The following is a 20,717-nucleotide window of genomic DNA, read 5'->3' on the forward strand; positions in this document are numbered from 1 at the left end:
CTTCCTTGAACATAACCAGCCAGATGGGAACACCCCGGTTCAATCTATTTTCCAAATCAATCAATCAATCAATCAATCAATCAATCAGTCAATCAATCAATCTCCTTGGTGATGTGGGATAGGTGACCAAAACCGGTGGATCTGGCGCCTGGGACCTCGGCAGAGGCTCTGGGACCAGCAGAACTTGTTCTCCTGTGGTTTCCAGGACCAGCCTGACTCCTGCTCAGAGCACACAGTGACCCTCTCTGACCAGGAAGAGGAAGGGCCAGTTCAGAGGCTCTGTCTCTTTGAAGAAACAGGTGCCTTCAGCCCACACCCTTGCTGTGACTGTGTGCTCCACAAACAAAACAAAACATAACAATCCCCCCGGCCCAAACCTTCACTTTAACCACAGATGGCTGTTCGTATCTTTGAGAGGCTTGGCTTCTGCCAGGGCAGAGTCTTCTACAGCCAAGAGTGGACTTCCAGGAAGGCGCCCAAGAATGGCGGTTGGGGTGGGGGTCGGGCTTCGGTGACCGAGAGGGACCTTTCTTGTCTCGGGTGAGTTGTTAATCAAAATTAGGAAAGTACAGGGCCACAGTTCCACCTTTGACACAGTCATGGTGGAAACTCATCTCCAGGGAGACCTTGCCAGCTTTGGGCCGAGATGGGTTCTGTGAGTGAATGTGACTTGGGTCACAAGAGTTACAGGAAACTGGGAACAAAGAACAGAATGACATTCAACCAAACAGCGTAAGGGGTCCTAGGTTCCTGGGTGATCAAAGCAGATTAGACAAAAGCTTATACAACTGAGGTGGTTTTCAGCTCCTCCTGCGAGCTGCTCACGGAAAGACTGGAACTCAGAACAAGACACAGTCCTGGCCTTCTTAGAACAGGCTGTCTGGCCTAGGAAGGAGAGTTTCAGAAGGAAGACAGAATTTGACAGTGTGGAAGAGGACGCGGATGGGTTGCTCAAGCCCAGATACAGGGAAACTGGTGCAGAAGCCAGTGAGAAATTCTGGAAGGTCGGAGTTAATGTTTGAGGAATGCATGGAGATGTCGATGAGAACAAGGATTAAAACACACGCAGGGAAACCGTCGGCCGGGTCAAACCTTTGACATTGTACCAGGATGCTGTAGCCTACAGAGTCCCCTCTAGGGAACTATTCAGTCCTGCAATAGGCTGAGGAAAAAACCAGAGACGGCTCATGTTTTGAGTAAGTTTGTGAGTTTATGTTGTGGCAGACTCCCGGCGATTTTCAGCTGCAGGGGCCTTACCTAACTGAAATCCGAGAAACAGCCCGAGGAACCTACAGCTGTGACTGGACACAGAGGCCTGACCACCAACTGCTGGTCCACACGCTCCTTACAGCAGAGTCTGAGAGGGCAGTGCATCTCTTTTTCAAGGTGGATTGCCTTCTCCTTAGACATTTATCACTACTGAGATCCTGTTATCCAGTCCTAGGATACACAACGTGACCATTCTTTCTAAAACAGGGGGAAATTGGCATTCTTAAAAACGCACACGTGTATTCTTTCCCAGGAATAAGGAGACACCAGGAATCTGCCCTTCCTCACCCACACCAGAGCATGGGTCCTGGCCACTGAAGAGACTTCCTGCAGTATTATTTCTGACTGTGGGCCTGCTTGGACATGTAAGCTCACATTTCTGAGGACTGAAAACAGGTGCTGCTTGTGAAGGTGTGTGTTAGGCCAGACTGCGGGTGTGCGTGTGTGTGTGCGTGTGTGTGTGTGTGTGTGTCTGTGTGTGGTGGTGACTACTGGAGACATTTTCAGTGGAGCTCTACTGCCCCCTCGAGGCATGTGTTGACAATACATGGATGTTTTGCCTCTCAGGAGCATACAACTGACTTTGCAAGGTCAGAGACTAAAGTCCTGAAGGGCCAAGACAGTTCTGCCACATGGAAAGATCCAGAGGCCCTCCCAGATCTGGTGAACGTTTTGTCAGGTTTTCTGGGCATCCTGTCCGGCAGTGAAATCCTTGCTTACCAGTGCCCTTCTCCTGAAGCATCCTCTCAAATGCAGTGCAGGACCTATTATGACTTTTTCTTTTATTCTGAAATGAAGGTTTACAGCTTCACACTGGATGTCCTGGAGGACTCATTTTCCCCATCTTGAGCTATCACACAGCGGCTCTGACTCTCTGTTGGAGGTCACCATAGTGGTGGGTTGTCTGTCTGAGAGTCCCAGCACACTGTCAACATCAGTTGTCAGGTATGTGTGGACAGGTGGGATGTGAACTGAAGCCACTTTCCAGCTGAGTCTGCAAATCTCACAGATTCCAGTTGTGTTCTGTCCTAATCACTGACCTCAGAATCCAGGATTATGATACAAACTAATCCAGGATTATGATACATGCTGGCTTTATGTCACCAAGTTTTGGATTGACATGTAATGGAATAGTAACCAGTGTCCTGAAACACTCTGTAGACGAGGCTGGCCTCAAATCACAGAGATTCGCCTGCTTCTGCCTCTCCATTGCTGGGATTAAAGGTGTGCACCACCACTACCCTGCTACATATTTTCAAAAACTGTACATTTTTAAGAGAGAGAATTTCAGGGTATGAAGGATATATACATACCTAACTCCAACAGATATTACTAAATTTTCTTTCAAAGTTATGTCAACTTACAGGCCACCAGTAATGACTGAGAATAACGGTCAGAGAGGGTTACTCATGATCTTCCATTTCTATCCTACCAAGCTTATTTGCTATGGGCAACAGGAAAATATAAGAACTCAGCTGGTTATGAAGTCACTACCTGGAGGCATCAGGGAATTCCTCCAGAGGAAGCCAAAGTCCAAGGAGCTTTTAGTGTTATTTGGCTTGTTATGTATCAGCTGTCTTCTGTTATGAAGATCATGTGTGCCTTCATAGTTTTCCCAATTGATTTTTCCCTAGAATTGCTAACAGTGTGGACTGATCACTCTCTGGACATACACATTCAAGGTATTTGGAGAACAGCCTCAGGAAAGGCTTCCTTCCCCCCAGCCCATCCATTTCTCCCCTTTCAGCACTGGAATCAGATATCTCCCTTAGCTACATTCTAGAACTAACAGAAATAACAGTCCAAACCACCACATAAGAAGTCTTCAGATTCAAGGTAAATTCCACAAGGAGACACCGCCTAGGTCAGGTGGACCTTAAGTAATAGCTTTGCACAATTTAGCTCAGACCCTCCTTTCTTACAGCCTTACTAACTTTATAGACCCCTAACTTCTTACCTAACCACTCCTAGGAATATAGATTGAGCACATGAGTTCCCTTTTTCATATAAACTTGCTATTAGCTCTCAGCTGACCTCCTCTCTTAATCACTCCATTTTCAGGTCATAAAAGAAAGCCTGACAATTACTGCCTGGGGAAACTCTTACCTGACTTCATGACCTTGCAGGAATTCAGGCCTGGTGACCTGGCTGGAGGGGAGGATTGTGATTGTTTGGGTATATAACTGTAAAGCTAGAAACTGAAGGAGGAATTAGTGAATGGACTAAAGAGCTCAGTGTGCTCAGATTCTATTTTCCTGAAAATACTCCTCGCCGTTCGTAGTTTCTCTCCTGAGGCCCTGGGCTGTATAATATTAAGGCTGGTCCTCCAATATTATACAAGACTTATTAGGTGAAAGTAGGTATTGAAAGCAATCATAGCAAATGGTCTAGGAAATAGGGGTGGCTTTGGCGGCAACAAGAAAAACATTACAAGATGTGCTTTAGTATCTTGGAAAACCGTTAAGTGGGAGAAAGTGGAATGTTAACTTATTGGTCGTTTTGGGAAACAACAAAACCGGTGACGCCTTCTACTCTTTGCGGGTGTGTGAGGTGCTGTGTGTGTATCTATTCCACTGAGGATTACCCAGTGGGTAACAGAGCTGGGCTAGTCTCTTCCCTTTCCTAGGCCAACCTAGGTTGTAAGCTTCCTTTTTTCAGTTCTTACACCTGCATCTTGCTAGGTAACAAGTGAAAAAGCATCTCGATGAATCTCTTTCTCGATTAAGATATTTACACTTGTGAGCCTACACCAAGCATCTTATCCTGGAAATATAGACATCAACGCAGGGGGCCACTCGCCTGCAATACTCCCTGGTCGAGTCCTAGAACAAATCAAACCGGGTACACGGAAGGTAAATCGCTGTCGACAAGGCTCGGAGCTCAAAGGCCCTCCCTTGGGCAGGAGCACTGACTGACCCTTCAAGTCAGTATTTGCTTAGTGCCAACGTTGTCAACTTTGGATCTCACTGCCAACAGCATCCCTTTTAAGGAGAATGACCGCAGTTGCCTTACCCGCCGCCCACCCTTTGGTTTTGCCAACAAGTTTTCAGCTTGGTCCAGAAACGAAACGAAGACGAGGGACTTACCTGCTGCTTCCAACGCAGCCCTCGTTTCCCCCACTTCTTGGAGAGGTAGACGAGGCTGAGCGTCGCGGGGGGACCCCAGTACCGGGCAGCGGTTCACAGGAGGCTTACAGAAGACTAAAATGTTTACAAAACGCCCAGGTTCCCAAACCTGATGCCGTGTGCGAACAGCCTTTTCCGCTGAAAGTGTGGGTGGCTCTGAAAAGAGCCTTTGGGTTGCGGTGAGGTCCGCCGCTCACTTGGAGCTGGTGTACTTGGTGACGGCCTTGGTGCCCTCGGACACGGCGTGCTTGGCCAGCTCCCCGGGCAGCAGCAGGCGCACGGCCGTCTGGATCTCCCGGGACGTGATGGTCGAGCGCTTGTTGTAGTGCGCCAGGCGCGACGCCTCGCCCGCGATGCGCTCGAAGATGTCGTTGACGAACGAGTTCATGATGCCCATGGCCTTGGACGAGATGCCCGTGTCGGGGTGCACCTGCTTCAGCACCTTGTACACGTACACCGAGTAGCTCTCCTTGCGGCTGCGCTTGCGCTTCTTGCCGTCCTTCTTCTGGGCCTTGGTCACGGCCTTCTTGGAGCCCTTCTTCGGGGCGGGAGCGGACTTCACCGGCTCAGGCATGGTGAGGAAGCAACTACAAGAACTGTCGCACCGAGTCAGCCGGTCACTTCCCTTTTTATAAGGCGTTATTCAAATGAGGCTTAGAAAAGAACACTTCTGATTGAGTGCTATTTCGATGATGTCATCCGGAGGCTTGCCCAATCGAAGTGTGCATGTCGGCACCAACGCTTCTCATTGGTCTAAATGAAAGGCAGAAGTCAGCCAATCGCACAGGATCTTTTTCGCGCCCAGAGAAGAGTATAAGGCCCAAGCTCTGGCAGTCCTGGTCCACCCAGTTGCTAACGGCTACTGAGACTGTTGATCATGTCTGGACGCGGCAAGCAGGGCGGCAAGGCTCGCGCCAAGGCCAAGACCCGCTCGTCCCGGGCCGGCCTGCAGTTCCCCGTGGGCCGCGTGCACCGGCTGCTCCGCAAGGGCAACTACTCGGAGCGGGTGGGCGCCGGCGCCCCGGTCTACCTGGCGGCCGTGCTGGAGTACCTGACGGCCGAGATCCTGGAGCTGGCTGGCAACGCGGCCCGCGACAACAAGAAGACGCGCATCATCCCGCGCCACCTGCAGCTGGCCATCCGCAACGACGAGGAGCTCAACAAGCTGCTGGGCCGCGTCACCATCGCGCAGGGCGGCGTCCTGCCCAACATCCAGGCGGTGCTGCTGCCCAAGAAGACCGAGAGCCACCATAAGGCCAAGGGAAAATGAGTCATTTGACCTAAGCCACTTAAAACAGTCACCAAAGGCTCTTTTCAGAGCCATCCACAGTATCTTTTAAAGCGTTGGACACTTGCACAAGACAGTGGCATTTTCCTTACAACTAAAGTGCTCCCAACCCAACCTTTGATTTATGTCCCGGGAGAGTGTTGAGGCGTATATGAACCTGTGTTTACAAACAAGTTTTGAGCCATCTAGGTTTTTTCCCTGGAAGCTTTATTTTAGCATTAGTCATTACACAAAATTACATCTAACTGCGGGGTTATTAATGACAATCTGGTAGTCACTCAGATGGACACTTTCATGTTCAAATTCACGAGCTGGACTTCCTCTATTTTGTCTTTCGAGCAGGTTTCAGTGTGTAACCCTGGCTGTCCTGGAACTAAAGACATCCTCCTGCCTCTGCCTCTGGAGTGCCGGCCACCGCGCCTGCAGATCCGGTTTCTCTGTAGCCAGGGCTGAGACCAAACTGACCCGGTTCCGCCTCGGAGGTCCGGGATCACAGGCCTGCGCCACAGCCGCCCTGCTGTGTAGTCCAAATACATGCGTGCATACATATATACATTTCTGGCATTAAATTATTTCGTCCTTAGATTTATATGTTTAGCCGGGCGGGTGTAGCGCACGCTTTTAATCCCATCACTCGGGAAGCAGAACCAGGCGGATCTCTGTGAGTTCGAGGCCAGCCTGGGCTACGAAGTGAGTTCCTGGAAAGGCGCAAAGCTACACAGAGAAACCCTGTCTCGAAAAACCTAAAAAAAAAAAAAAGTATATCTTTAAAGTTAAAAGGCATGGTTCTGCCCCAATAGTGGAAAGAACATGAATGTAAGTGCTACAATGTTTCCCTCTGTATAGTCTCTAATACATTTTGTTTTATGAGGACACCGTAGGGATCACATTAAAGGAAAATGGTAAAAAGCTCTTTAAAAACTCTCAGACGCTGCGAGTGCTCACCTGACTCTTCAAGCAGTACTAAAGGAAAACGTTAAGCGTGGGGAGATGAGGAAATTAGACGGAATTTCCATTTACAATCCGCAGCGTTCGAATTGCGCTGAGGGCCCCTCCCCCTAGCCACCAGCAGTTCCCGCCACTGCGCTTCCTGTTTTCACTCCGGTCCGCACGTTCCCTATAAGAGCGAACTGCTGCTCCAGCTATGGCATCAGTCGGATTCCTTTCCCTCTGTAGTCATGTCTGGTCGCGGCAAAGGCGGGAAGGGCCTGGGCAAGGGCGGCGCCAAGCGCCACCGCAAAGTCCTGCGCGACAACATCCAGGGCATCACCAAGCCCGCCATCCGCCGCCTGGCCCGGCGCGGCGGCGTCAAGCGCATCTCCGGCCTCATCTACGAGGAGACCCGCGGGGTGCTGAAGGTCTTCCTGGAGAACGTGATCCGCGACGCCGTCACCTACACGGAGCACGCCAAGCGCAAGACCGTCACGGCCATGGACGTGGTCTACGCGCTCAAGCGCCAGGGACGCACGCTCTACGGCTTCGGCGGCTGAGCTGCTCCGGCTCCCACTTCTTTCTCTAACGGCCCTTTTCAGGGCCACCCACCCGACCCTCTGAAGAGCTGCAACATTGTTTTCTTCTGAGCTCCCGATGTCCGGCCTCTGTGCGGCACGCGGCTCCGTCGGCTGCGGACTGCATCCCTCGTTCAGCGCCTCCCGTGCTGGGGTGTGCGGTTTGCATCTCCCGTCTTTAGTGAAGGTAAATGTCAGACGTGCCCGGGACAGTTAGGCCTGGGAGTGGTGGGTGCTCTGCCCGCTCTGGGTACAAGTGCACTTCAGGACGCCTTACCCAGCCTTGGCCCGCTCAGCCGTCTCAGGATCCTAGTCTAAATACCGGCTCCAAAGTGGGGGCGGCCAGTGCGGGTGGAAGGGGAATAAACAACGCCCAGGAGAGAGACTGGCCTCGGCTTCCCGGTGTCCGCAGAAGATTATTCCTGGGTGCCATTTGCAACCGCTTCTTTTTCCCTCGCTCTAATTAATTCCTTTCTCTACTGTTCTGTCTGCTGCTGTCTGAAGTAGCTGAGCTTTTCCGCTGCTCACTGGCAAATTCTTCCTGCCTTGGAATTCTTTAGTTTGCAGAGAAAACGAGCCCACCCACACCGTTCGGCCTGCGTCGGCATGGCTGCGTAGTTGGAGAGATACTATGTTGGGGTCGAACAGCTCGCCTCACTTTGTCCGTGTGTGGGGGATGGAAAGGGAGGTCTGTGCAGTGCTCAAGCTGGTGACGTCGCCTTACGCTACACTAGACGCCAAGGTCTTGTGCCTTTGGCATTCCCTCCTTCGCTGACTCCCATGTTCACCATGCAGCCACATTCCTGTGCTTGTTCTGCAGCTGGAGGAACTGTTTGAAAAGCTTGAGGAAGTGTGGCCCTGGAGAGGTGGGTCACTGGGGGTAGACGATGAGGTTGTTTTTGTTTGTTTGTTTGGTTGGTTTTGGGTTTTGTTTTGATTGGAGATAGGATTTTTCTGTCTAACAGCTCTGGCTCTTCTGGCCCTCACTTTGTAGACCACACTGGCTGGCCTTGAACTCACAGCGCTCTGCCTGCCTCTGCCTCCCAAGTTCTGAGATCAAAGCTGTGTGCCACCCCCGCCCATCAGGCTTTGACATTTCAAAAGCCCAAGCTGTTCTCAGTTACAGTTGCCTCTGCCTCCTACCTGTGGATCAGATGTAAGCTCTGAGCTACCACTCTAGTGCCGTGCCTGCCCGCCTGCTCCCATGATGGCCGTGAACTCAAACCCTCTGGAACCATCAATCCCAATAAACATTTTTTTTTTCTTTAATAAATTGCCTTGGTCATGATGTCTCTTCACAGCAAAAGAAAAGTGACTAAGACAATGAATATTGAGTATTCCCTTTTGTTTCTCAGTAACAGAACTACAGGATTTCAAATAGTACCAGGAAGGTGTATTTTAAAATGTCAGGAAACCAATACCATGAATTGTTCCAATTATGATACAATCCTGGAACAGATGCATAACAGTATGGTACAGTAATCTAATCTTTTGTTCTATTCTATTTTAATGATAGGGTTGTCAAACAATAAAGAACTTGATTGTTTTAAAATGTTTTATTATTGTGTGTGCAAGATATGTATGCTGAGCTCATAGGGGGAAATCAACCTTAAGGAGCCACTTTCTCTCCCTCCACTTTTCTGTGGGTGTCAGGGGCTGAACTCACGTCAACATGGGGTGTGTAGTAAGTGCTTTGCCTTTGTTGTTGTTGTTTGAGGCATAGGGTCTCACTATGTAGCTCTAGTGTTCGTGGAACTCACAAAGCAAACCAGGATGTACTCACAGCGATCCACCTGCCTCAGGTTCCCAACTGCTGGAAGATTAAAGATGTGTGCCACTATTCAGAACTGGAGCAACTACTCTCACCATCCAGTCATTTGGCCTGCCTAGAACTTGCTTGTTCTAATGAATGATTCATTCATTCTAATCCATGGGAACAAATTCATAAGTAATGGTACTTAACAAAATCCTTTGTGTGAAGTCCACTCACTACCATTCTGTTACTATGTGGACAGGGCCAGTGATATAAATCATATATTTTCTTAAAATTATAAAAAAAAAGTTTATTGTGCTTTGTAGATGAAATTCTGAACAGTCTTAGTAAACAAGAAACACAGAGCCAAATACAGGGGTAATAGCCGAAGAGATCAGAGAATTAGCAAAGAGTCGCTGACTACCCTTTAGCTTATGACCAAGCCGTAGTTTCCCACACGAGAGCTTCTTCCTGTCTGACTTGTTTTTATTGCTTTTCTATTCTGCCTTCTTATTGGCTCTAAGTCCAGCCACATGACTTCCTCATCACTACCGGTCTATATAGACCTCCAGGTCTCTATGGTTGGTACTGGGATTAAAGGCTCCTGTCACCATGCTTGGCTGTGTCCTTGACCACACAGAGACTCTGCCTGCCATGTGATCAGATTAAGGACCTGTGCTACCACCGCCAGATTCCTGTTTCTGGCTATGTGACCTCTCTATGTGACCCCTGATCTCCAGGCAAACTTTATTTATTAACATACAAATAAAATCACATTTCAGCACAATTAAAATACCACCACAGTGCTTTATATGGATGAATGTTTTATGTGAATGTATATGTGTACACCACACGTGCCTGGTGTTTTGTGGGGCCAGAGAGGGTGTCAGACTCTGGACCTAGACTCACAGAGGCTTAAGAGCTGCCATGTGGGTCGCTGAGAACTAAGCTTGGGATTCCCTGGAGGAGCAGTCAGTGCTCTTAACCCCCTCACTGAGCTGTTTCTCCAGCCCCTAAATCACAGATTCCCTACACAGTCATTGCTCTTTCTTTCTTTTCCTTCTGTAACAGGGCCCGGACGTTGGCAGGCCCTGAGACCTCAGCAGAGCTGACTCCATGGTGGAAAAACCATTCAGACTCTAGAGCTCGGCACACAGACAGCACCGGCTGCCAAGACTAAAACAAGTGCCCAGTCCATCACAGTCCACAGTTCTGGGAAAGTCTCTAAGTGTGCTAACCTTACCTTTTGGCTTCCGTAGTTCTGCTTCTGGCTAACTGTTCTTGTTAACTGAATCATGTCAACCCAGAACATGGTTTTTGTGCTTAAAAGCTCACCCTGAGAAAGTCTTGGAGCTACACTGGGATCCTGAACAACCAGTGTAGTAGTTGGCTAGGTAATGAAGACTTTTCATTGGCTTAAACCCATGTCTGAGCAGTCTTCTTTGGTGAATACCTCACAATACCTTCCTTTCTTTTTTTTTTTTTAGAATGGGTTTCTCACTATGTAGCCTTGGCTGGCTTTGAATTTACTTTGTAGACCAGACTTGCCTCAAACTCAGAGAAGTCTGCCTGCCTCTGCCTCCCAGGTGCTGGAATTAAAGGCGTGCAGCATCACTCCCAGCCAAAGTCATTGTTCTTAAATCCCAGACATGTCGGAGGAAACTTCACAGGATGCTTTTCTAAAGCTGGAGAGGACAATTTGAAAATGAAAGCAACCGGATGTATGTTGGTCCACGAGGCCTGTGTCAGGCTCGTTCCTGATCAGACAGACATTCTTGGGCTGATCTTGGGGGAAGCACTGTCTCCATTATGACCTACAAAACTAAAACTACCTCAATGGGTGAGTGTGACCAGCATCTCTTATACTCTCATTTTGATGTCTCAGGAAAACTAAATTACAGGTCAGAACTTTGTGGGATGGGCCTTTTGATATATACGGAAAAGAAGACTCATTTGTTGATGACAGAACAGAATTTGTCTGGTTAATTTCCTACGTGAGTGGACATTATCGTTATGAAGAAGAGCAGTGCTCTCTATGTAGGTGATACAGGACCAGCAGTGGGGACAGGGACAACCTTCCCAAGACTTCTGACAGATTCCCAAAGCCATTGCAAAGACAGAAGGAAAACACAACAAACAAACAACAAGCAAATGCACAGAATTAACCTGCTGGCATTTTCATATCGCTCCATATTATGAATACAAGGATTGTTATCAGGCTCTGGGTGTAGCTTGGGTGGAAGAGTGTTTGCCCAGCATGTACGGAACCCCGAGGTGGCATGCAGTTGTAATCCCAGCACCCTGAAGGTGGAGGCAGGGGGATCAAGACTAAGGTTGTGGCCTGTAGTGGTTAAGAACATGTACTGTTCTTGCAGAGGGCCTAGGTTAGATTCCCAGCCCCCATGGAGAGGAGAGGAATCTCACAACTGCCTATAACTGTAGTCTCAGGGGATCCAGTCGCTCTACCAGCTATAGGCACTTGCACCCCACACATAAAAATAGAGGAAAAAGTCGAATTTTTGTTACGTTGGCTGCTTATCAATTCATCAATAGCCTGGGATGTTTTTAATGAATGAATGAATGAATGAATGAATCAATAGTACTATTTAATCCATTTTAAAAGTGGGTAAACTTTGTGTGTGTGTGTCTAAGTTTTTATATTGTGTGGAGTGCACTGCACATTAAGAGAAATATCTACCAGACTTCTTAACCTTATTCAAAAATATTGACTTTTGTCATCAATCCCCCCTTTTCATTTTAATAATTTTATTATTATTATTTACATCCTGACCATAGATAGATTCCCCTCCCTCCTCTCCTCCCAGTGTTTCCTCCTAACTCTCATTTGTGCCCCAACTCTCCATAGCAGGCTTTTCCAATGGGGCCACCAATCAGTTCCCAAATCATGACATGGAGACTTATTATTAGTTTTGAATGCTCAGTCCAGCTTGGGCTTTTTTTTTTTTTTTTTTTTTTTTTTTTGCGTTGGCGCTTTTTAATCTTTCTTTCCTATAAGACAAATTTCTAAATGGTCTTACTAATAAAATACCTGGAGCCAGATATTGGGGTAAAAATTGAGAGATCAGGGAAGCAGAAAGAAGCCAGCCACGTTCTTACCACTAGAAATCCTCAGCCAAAAAGAGAGAGCTACTTCCTGTACACCCACACCTGTATGCTTTTCTGTCCCTGCCCTCTTACTTCCTCTCTCCGCCTTGCTACATACATCACTTCCTGTCTGTCTGTCTATACAGACCTCCAGATCTCCATAGTTACTGCTGAGATTAAAGGCATGTGCCACCATATCTGGCTCTGTTCCCAGTGTGGCCTTAAACTCACAGAGATCCGGATGGATCTGTGCCTCCTGAATGCTAGGATTAAAGGCGTATGCTATTAAACATTGCCTGACTTCTAATATGACTACAAGTCGGATTATTATATATGACTAACTACCAAACTACATTTCTTAATTACGCATTACATTTTTAAATGAGCTGCATAAGCACAATGCCCTAAACAATAGTAGAAACATACAATATAACAAAAGTAACTTTAAATTTGTGTCAGTACACCAAAGTTCATATCTAATGAAGAGTATTGGGGTCCAGGCCCTTTAATAGCCTTCTCCCAGAGTCCCAGAAGAGATACTACCAGTGGCAGATTAATTAATCCAAGGAATACTCTAATAAATCTATGTACACGAAAGTCTTAGTCCATTCACTTTATTCTTCTGAGTCAGTTCTCTCTCTGCATAGCTTCTATTCTGCTCTTTTGTCTAGCTCCTTTCTCACGTGATTTCTCTCTACATGTTCCTGCTCTTCCCTCTAGGTGCTATCTGAACTCTTTCCTCTAGTTCTGACTCATCCAGTTCTCATCCATCTAGTTCTTTCCCATCTTAGCTCCTCTCCCAATCATTTCTGAAAGGTTTGTTCTTAAAAAGTCTGGGAAGTTTCTCAGATAAGATATTTTCATCTGGAGATGGTTCTGTCCAGATGTTGCTAATGATGACAATTACAGGGAGGCTTGAAACTGAGGTTCTGACTGTGTTATTGCTGTCAGCACAGAAGGTTATCTAAATATTCCCTTATTAGAGGGGAAATTGTGCCCCATGAATGATCAAAACACACTGTTCTTTGGAAAGAGAATTGAATTGAAAAGCTACAGTAGCACATAAGAAATTCATTGCAGGAAAAGTTAATATCTAAGACATAATATCACCAAGACTCCTTGAGCCTTGGCTTTACCTCTAGAAGGCCCTTGGCTTCTTCCAGGTATTAGCTTGTCATAATCAGCTGAAATCTTACTTCATATTTTTATGGCTCCCAGCATATACCAATGTACAATATTTGAGATGAATAGTTGTCCTTTTATCCTATATTCCTACGTCCTCACTAAACATCCATAACCCACCAAATGACCAAAAAAACCACCTAACCCACCTCTTTGGAATGTGGGCGTTCTGTTCTCTAGACTACTTTGTGTTGTCTATGGATGATGGCATTTTTTTTTTAGGGAACCTGAGAAAATTAAGATAATTATCAAGTCCTGGGAAAACCAGTTATAATATTTGTTGTCCAGTCTCGGTGAAATGGGAAAGCACAGGGTTTATCTGCAGTCCTTGCTAGAATAGTCGGTGAGGCTGGACCATCTCAGTCAGCAGTCTTGAAGTTGTTCTGTATGCAGAACTCTGAGTAAATTGCAATAGAGGCACTCTGAGAGTCTGGATCACCTGGGCCACCCATTTTCAATGGTGTCTGGTCCCCTTGCTCTGAAAACACATAAACTTTCAAAGATAACATGCGTATTTGCATTAACACAATATGGAATGTGCATTATACACAAGCCAGCCAAAGATAATTTTTTGTTTTATGTTTGAGCAGGTAAAATATATGTCACCTGTGTTGTGATTTTTCTAGGTTTATTTCTTTATATCTGTAGCCAGGATTTTCAGGGGGTCCTCACTGATCAAACCTGATCTCTGTCAATCTTGAATGAACCCATAGCCCTTTGTTTTGTTTCTTGTAAAAACAAAAGCATGACCTCTTCTCCAAAGCAATATAGGTTTTGACTTCCGTTCTAAAGTTAAAGCATGTCGAAAGTCTATAGGCTGGTTTAATTCAGCGATCTCTTTCACAACCCCATGTCTCTCAGCAGCTGTCTCTTGCTCATCAGCATTAAAAAAATTCAAAATAAATGAAATAACATACAGGATGTGTATTTCCCATCTCTACATGGCTTATTCTTTTAAAATTATTTATAAACTATTTACTATTTTCTATGATTGTCTATATCCATTTTTCTAAAGCCTATGCATATTTTTAAAAAATACTGTAACCTGTCCAGAGATTTTTTTCAGTCTGAACCTGCTTTACTGTGCATCTCTAGCCTTTTCTGTCTGAATGAGCAAAATCTTAAACTGCTAAGGAGTTGTAGATCTATTTAAATTGTTTATCTGATCTTGATTTATCTTTAGTAAGTGGTATCAAGAAAGGGCCCCCCCCCCACTTCTTTGTAGATTTCCAATTTTGTGGAGTATAAGTTTTTGAAGTATGACCTAATGATTCTATGGAATTATTTCCTCAGTGTCTGTTGTTACATTCCTCTTTTAGTTTCTGACTTTGTTAATTTGGAAATTCTCTCTCTGCCTTTTGGATAAGTATTTGTCTATCTTGTTGATTTCCTCAAAGAATCAGCTCTTTGTTTCATTGATTCTTCATATTGTTCTCTTTTGTTATGTTTTATTGATTTCAGTCCTCAGTTTGTTCATTTTCTATCATCTATTCCTCTTGGATGTGTTTGCTTCTTTTTGTTCCAGAGCTTTCAGAAGTGCTGTTAGGTTGCTAGCCTAAGATTTCTCCAATTTCTTTATGAAGGCACTTAGTGCTACAAACTTTCCTCTTAGTTCAGCCTTCATTGTGTCCCATAAATTTGGGTATGTTGTATATTCCTTGTCATTGAATCCTAGGAAGTCTGTAATTTACTTCTTTATTTCTGCCTTGATCCAACAGTCATTTATTATAGAATAGTTCAGTTTCCACGGGTGTGTAGACTTTCTGTTGTTTCTGTTGTTGTTAAAATCCAGCTTTAACCTGTGGTGGTCTGATAGGATGCAGGGGGTGTTTCAGTTTTTTTTGTTTTGTTTTGTTTTATCTGTGACCAAGTATGTGGTCAGTTTTGGAGAATGTTCCACGAGGTGCTGAGAAGAAGGTATATTCTTTTGTGTTTGGGTAAAAATTTCATATTAGGTCCATTTGGTTCACAACACCTGCTAACTCGAGTATTTCTCTGTTTGGTTTATGTCTGGGTGACCTGTCCATTGGTGAGAATAGGGTATTGAAGTCTCCAATATTAATGTGTGAGGGTTGATTGTGATTTAAGCTTTAGTAATGTTTCTTTTTACAAATGTGGGTGCCTTTGCATTTGGGGCATAGATGTTGAGAATTGAAATGTCATCTTTGATGAGTGTGAAGCGTCTTTTCCAATCTCTTTTGATTAATTTTGGTTTGAAGTCTATTTTGTTAGCTGTTAGAATAGCTACACCAGATTTCTTCTTGGGGCCATTTGCTTAGAAAATCCTTTTCTAACTTTATACTCTGAAGTAATGTCTATGTTTGATGTTGAAGTATGTTTCTTTCTCTTTTTTTCTTCTTTCTTTCTTTCTTCCTTCCTTCCTTCCTTCTTTTCTTTTTTTAAAAGATTTATTTGTTTATTTATTTATTTATTTATTTATTTATTTATTTATTTATTATGTGTACAGTGTTCTGCCTGCATGTATGCCTGCAGGCCAGAAGAGAGCACCAGATCTCATTATAGATGGTTGTGAGCCACCATGTGGTTGCTGGGAATTGAACTCAGGACTTTTGGAAGAGCAGCCAGTGCTCTTAACTGCTGAGCCATCTCTCCAGCGCCTTTTTTTTTTTTTTTTTTTTATACAGGGTTTCTCTGTGTATCTCTGGCTGTTTGGAACTCATTCTGTAGACCAAGCTGGCCTCCAACTCACAGAGATCTGCCTGCCTCCATCTCCCTGAGTGCTGAGATTAAAGGCATGTGGCACCACTACCCAGTGAGGTATGGTTCTTGTATGTAGCAGTAGGATGGATCTTGTTTTCCCATCCATTCTGTTCATGTGTGTCTTTTTAATGGGGAATTGAGTCCATTGATATTGAGAGGTATCAATGACCAATGACTGTTAATTCCTGCTATTTTGTTGTAATTGGTGATGGCAGTGTGTGTGTGTATGTGTGTGTGTTTTGCTAGTGTGAGATTATCCATTGTATGCGTTTTTTTCCTGGGTGTAGTTAATTTCCTTGGGTTGGAGCCCTTCCTTCTATATGGCTGGATTTATGGACAGACATTGCTAAAATTAAACTTTATCATGGAATATTTTATTTTCTTTATCTACTGTGATTGAAAGTTTTGCTGGGTATAATAGTCTGAAATGGCATCTGTAGTCTCTTGGAGTCTGCAGCACATCGCTTCAGTCCTTCTGGCTTTTAGTCTCCATTGAGATGCCAGTTGTAATTCTAATAGGTCTGCCTTTATATGTTACTTGGCCTTTTTCTCTTGCAACTTTTGATATTCTTTCTTTGTTCTGTGTTTAGTGTTTTGATTATTACATGGTGAGGGGACCTTGTTTTCTGGTCCAGTCTATTTGGCATTCTGTGTGTTTCTTGTACCTTTATAGCCATGGCCTTCTTTATGCTAGGAAATTTTTCTTCTATAATTTTGTTAAAAATATTTTCTGGGCCTTTGAGCTGGGAATCTTCTCCTTCTATTCCTATTATTCTTAGGTTTTGTCTTTTCATAGCATCCCAGGTTTCCTGGATATTTTATGTTAGGAATTTTTTAGATTTAACATTTCCTCTGACTGGCGTATCTATTTTTTCTATCTTGTCTTCAGTGTCTGAGATTCTCTATTCCATCTCTTGTATTGTATTGGTGATATTTAGGTCTGTAGTTCCTGTTTCACTTACCTAGAGTTTCCATTTCCAGAATTCTCTCAATTTGTGTTTTCTTTATTGCTTCTATTTCCATTTTTAGGTCTTGAACAGTTTTGCTCATTTTCTTTTCTTTCTCTCTTTCTTTTTTTTTTTTTTTGTTGTTGTTATTGGTGGTGGTGGTGGTGGTGGTGGTGGTGGTGGTGGTGGTTTTTCAAGACAGGGTTTCTCTGTGTAGCTTTGCGCCTTTCCTGGATCTTGCTCTGTAGCCCAGGCTGGCCTAGAACTCACAAAGATCCACCTGCCTCTGCCTCCCAAGTGCTGGGATTAAAGGCGTGCGCCACCACCGCCGGCCACTCATTTTCTTAAAATGATTTTTCTTGACATTCTTTAAGGAATTTATTGATTCACTTTGATCTTTTATTGTCTTTTCCTCAGTTTCTTTAAGGGATTTATTCATGTCCTCTTTAAGGACCTCTATCAGCTTCATAAAGTTGGTTTTATGGTCGTTTTCTTGTGCTTTAGCTGCATTGGAATATTCAAGGGTTGCTGTATTAGGCTAGCTGGGCTGTGGTAGTGACAGATTGCCTGGCTGATGTTGATTGTGTTCTTACATTGGCATCTAGGCATCTGGATTTGGGGTGATTACACGTCTAGGTGCTGATTTCTGTGTTTGTCTTTGTTGGACCTGTGTTTTCTTCCTTCATTTCTGTTTCCTCTCTGGTCTTCTGCCTGCAGTGGTCTGCGGTTGCGTAGATGGTCTCCACCAGAGTTGGAGACTGGACTTCTGATGGCCAGGATGGCCTCTGACCCAGCAGGGGGTTCCTGCCCAGATTAATGGGTAGAGTTCTGTCTGGTTGACTTTCCTGGTTTTCAGGGAGCCGGCCAGGCTCTGGTTGGATAGGAGGCTTATGCCAGAGTAGTTTGCCGGGATACGGTGACAGGGAGAGGGGGTGGTTGGGGTGATGCTAGTTGAGCATGGGCAGGGGTGGGGGGCACTCTTTCCTGGGGTTCAGGATGCTGGCCTGACCTATGAGCTATAACTAATACTTTAATAGTTCCATTATTTCAAAATGTGGTCTTTGAATTGGAAAAGGTGAAGGAAAAAAAAATGTTGTTCTATCAGGGGCCTGGAGAGCTGGCTCAGGGTTAAGAGCACTCACTAATACCGGAGCAGTTCCCAGGGCCCCTGTCAGGGGCTCATGACCTCCTGCAACTCCAGCCTTCCTTCAGGGATCTGACACCCCTGTCTCGTCTCCATGGACACCTGTGTGCAGATACACATGAATAAAAAGAAGTCTGTGTTGAGACAGGGACTCTACTTTGTCCTGGCTGTCCTGACACTCACTCCTAGACCTCTCATTCGGAGATCTGCCTGCTGGACCTTCTGAGTGCTGATGTTAACGACATTAAAGAGGTGCACCATCAGACCCAGGTAACAGAAAATAAAATAATCTTACATTTTCTTTAGTTATATCGGTTTAATGTTTTATTACATCAGAAAATAAGCATAAGGAGGAATCTACCTGCTACTGGAGTGCTGGGATTAAAGATATGGGCCATGTCCGGCCTAAGCTTACCTTCTTAAATATTAAAGTGGCATTTAAATTATGTAGCCCATGCTTGAAAAGTGTCCCACAGTTCACTGGGTTTCCCTGGAATTAGAACTGAAGAAGAAAAGACTGGACTCAAAACCTTGGGAAGTTTGAATTCTGCCCCATAACTGTGGTGATATATTGTGTTCCCTAATAAAGGTGCTTGCCCGAGGATCAGAGAAACAGAACAAACCACAGCCAACCTCACCTCGCCAACTCCTCAGCCGATTCTGAAAGTCTCTGAGTCCTCACCCGAAAGACTCAGCCAGAAAAAGCCTCTAGTTCCTGTTTCCTCATGTCTTATATACCTTTCTTTGCCCTGCCATGTTACTTCCTGGCATTAAATGCATATGTGCTTTCCAAGTAAAGGCATGAGATCTCAAGTACTGGGATTAAAGGTGTGTGCCACCACTGCCTGGCTCTGTTTCTCTTCTAGACTGAATCAATCTTATGTAGCCCAGGGTGGCTTTGAACTCACAGAGATACAGATGGATCTCTGCCTCCAGAGTGCTAGGATTAAAGGTGTGTGCCACCACTGCCTGACCTCTATGTTTAAGATAGTGGCTTGTTCTGTTCTCTGATCCTCAGGTAAGCTTTATTAGGGTACACAATACATCACTACACATAACACCACCGATGGAAATAAAGTTCTGTGTAGGTGTGTGTTATTTTGTTTTTCAAATATGGTTTCTGTGCATATCCCTGGTTGTCCTGGAATTTGCTCTATAGACCAGGCTCAGATCTACCTGCCTCTCTGTGCTGGGATTACAAGAAAATAAAAGTTTTATACTGGATTAGTATTTATTTGAAACATGAGATAGAAAGTATAAACTTTTTTATATGCATGTTACCCTTTTGAACCCAGCCTAAGGCAAGTGAGAAACTAAGGCATAATAGAAATAATTGGCTATTGTACAATAGACTGGTGCCCGAGAATTCCAATTAGTAACAAGGCAAAAACAATAAATACAACACCATGGCCATTCACTACACAGAGCAACGTATACGGGTCACAGTGACTCTTCTTGAAAGATGTGGTGGCCCTGACAAGGGCCTTCATAGAAGAGAAGAAGTAGGAAAAAAAAAAAAAAAAAGCCGAGTACCTAAGCCCCGAAGCCATTAAGCGTGCGGCCCTGGAGTTTGTGGATGTGTGAGCCAAATAAGTCCTTTCTTCCCCAAGCTGCTTTGGTCATGGTGCTCATCATGTTGTGCCCAGAGTCCCAGACCCCCGAAGTCCACCAGGAAACCAGGTCCGATGCAAAAGCAGAGTTTTAATTTTGAGTAAAGAACCTGGGTCCTGGTCCCTCCGATGCAGCAACACAGCGAAGAGACCCGGAGTAACAGTGTGACCCGGAGTAACAGTGTGACCCGGAGTAACAGTGTGACAGGGTAGTTAAAGGTAAAGCAAGGGCGGGTCTAAGGGTCCCCAGCTGCACAGGAACAGACTCAGGATTGGCGCACCTTCCGGCTGGAGGTGCCCCGCCCTGGCTAAGTGGTTACAGTTGCAGCAAAGTTGCTACATCCTGCAGCAGTTGCTGGGGTTACAGTATTCCGTCTTTATCATTGAAAGCTGGCCCAGAGCCTGCTAAGTTTAACTTTTAATTGGTTCTTTACCATGTAGGGACACCTAGGTTTTTTTGTTTTGTTTTTTTTTAATAACTGGGTCCAAGCTCAAGGTCAGGGCCTCAAAGGCACATCCTGCTGAGTCAGGGGGTCTTGTCTGCAGCCTGTCATGGCGGTGGGATAGCCAAGACAGGCGCCTGGGTAAGGGCCTGGGCTTCTCAGTCACAGCAATAGCAACCCTGTCTGAACCAACAATAAACTACTGAGAAAATATTAGTGTTTGTATATTTGATGTGTTAGCCTTACTTAAGTTCATTAAACATTTATGGGTCTGAGGTTGTGTCTCAGTTGGTATAGTTGGTAAAGTGTTTGCCTAGAATGCAAGAAGGCCTGGATTTAGTTCCAACCGCTGCATGATTGTGATTACTCATATCTACAATCCCAGCATTCTGGAGGTGAAGGAAGGAGGCAGCTGGATCCTAGTTCAAACCCATTCTCAAAATCAAAATGAGTTCAAGGAGAGCCAAGGATATATAAGAGAACCTGTCTTTTTAAAGAATAGAACCAAAAAAAAAAAAAAAACCAACAAAACAAAAAACCCCTTAAAACAGTGTTTGTGAAAAGAGGAGGGAGTTGTGCATTTCAGAAGTTATGGAAGAACACTTCAACTAGAGATAAAAAA

At 45.1% G+C, this 20,717-nt stretch overlaps 3 protein-coding genes across 3 annotated transcripts in view; 2 read left to right on the plus strand and 1 right to left on the minus strand.

The window, feature by feature from the left end:
* Window positions 1-4,545: 4,545 nt before the first annotated feature.
* LOC114700131 (histone H2B type 1-C/E/F/G/I-like) lies at window positions 4,546-4,995 on the minus strand. The gene has a single exon (XM_028879642.2). It carries the CDS (start codon window positions 4,966-4,968, stop codon window positions 4,588-4,590), a length of 381 nt encoding a protein of 126 aa, XP_028735475.1. The 5' UTR covers window positions 4,969-4,995; the 3' UTR covers window positions 4,546-4,587.
* Window positions 4,996-5,227: 232 nt separating this feature from the next.
* On the plus strand, window positions 5,228-5,712 carry LOC114700121 (histone H2A type 1-B). The gene has a single exon (XM_028879637.2). The coding sequence runs from the start codon at window positions 5,272-5,274 to the stop codon at window positions 5,662-5,664; it is 393 nt and encodes a 130-aa protein (XP_028735470.1). The 5' UTR covers window positions 5,228-5,271; the 3' UTR covers window positions 5,665-5,712.
* Window positions 5,713-6,841: 1,129 nt separating this feature from the next.
* LOC114700184 overlaps window positions 6,842-20,717 on the plus strand; it is a 66,778-nt gene continuing 52,902 nt past the window's right edge. Inside the window, exon 1 of the mRNA XM_028879659.2 lies at window positions 6,842-7,150. Within this exon, the coding sequence (XP_028735492.2) occupies window positions 6,861-7,150 (290 nt within the window). The 5' untranslated portion in view covers window positions 6,842-6,860. The remainder of the gene's footprint in view (window positions 7,151-20,717) is intronic.

This window comes from Peromyscus leucopus, chromosome 5 (assembly GCF_004664715.2).
Source record: "Peromyscus leucopus breed LL Stock chromosome 5, UCI_PerLeu_2.1, whole genome shotgun sequence".
NCBI lineage: Eukaryota > Metazoa > Chordata > Mammalia > Rodentia > Cricetidae > Peromyscus > Peromyscus leucopus.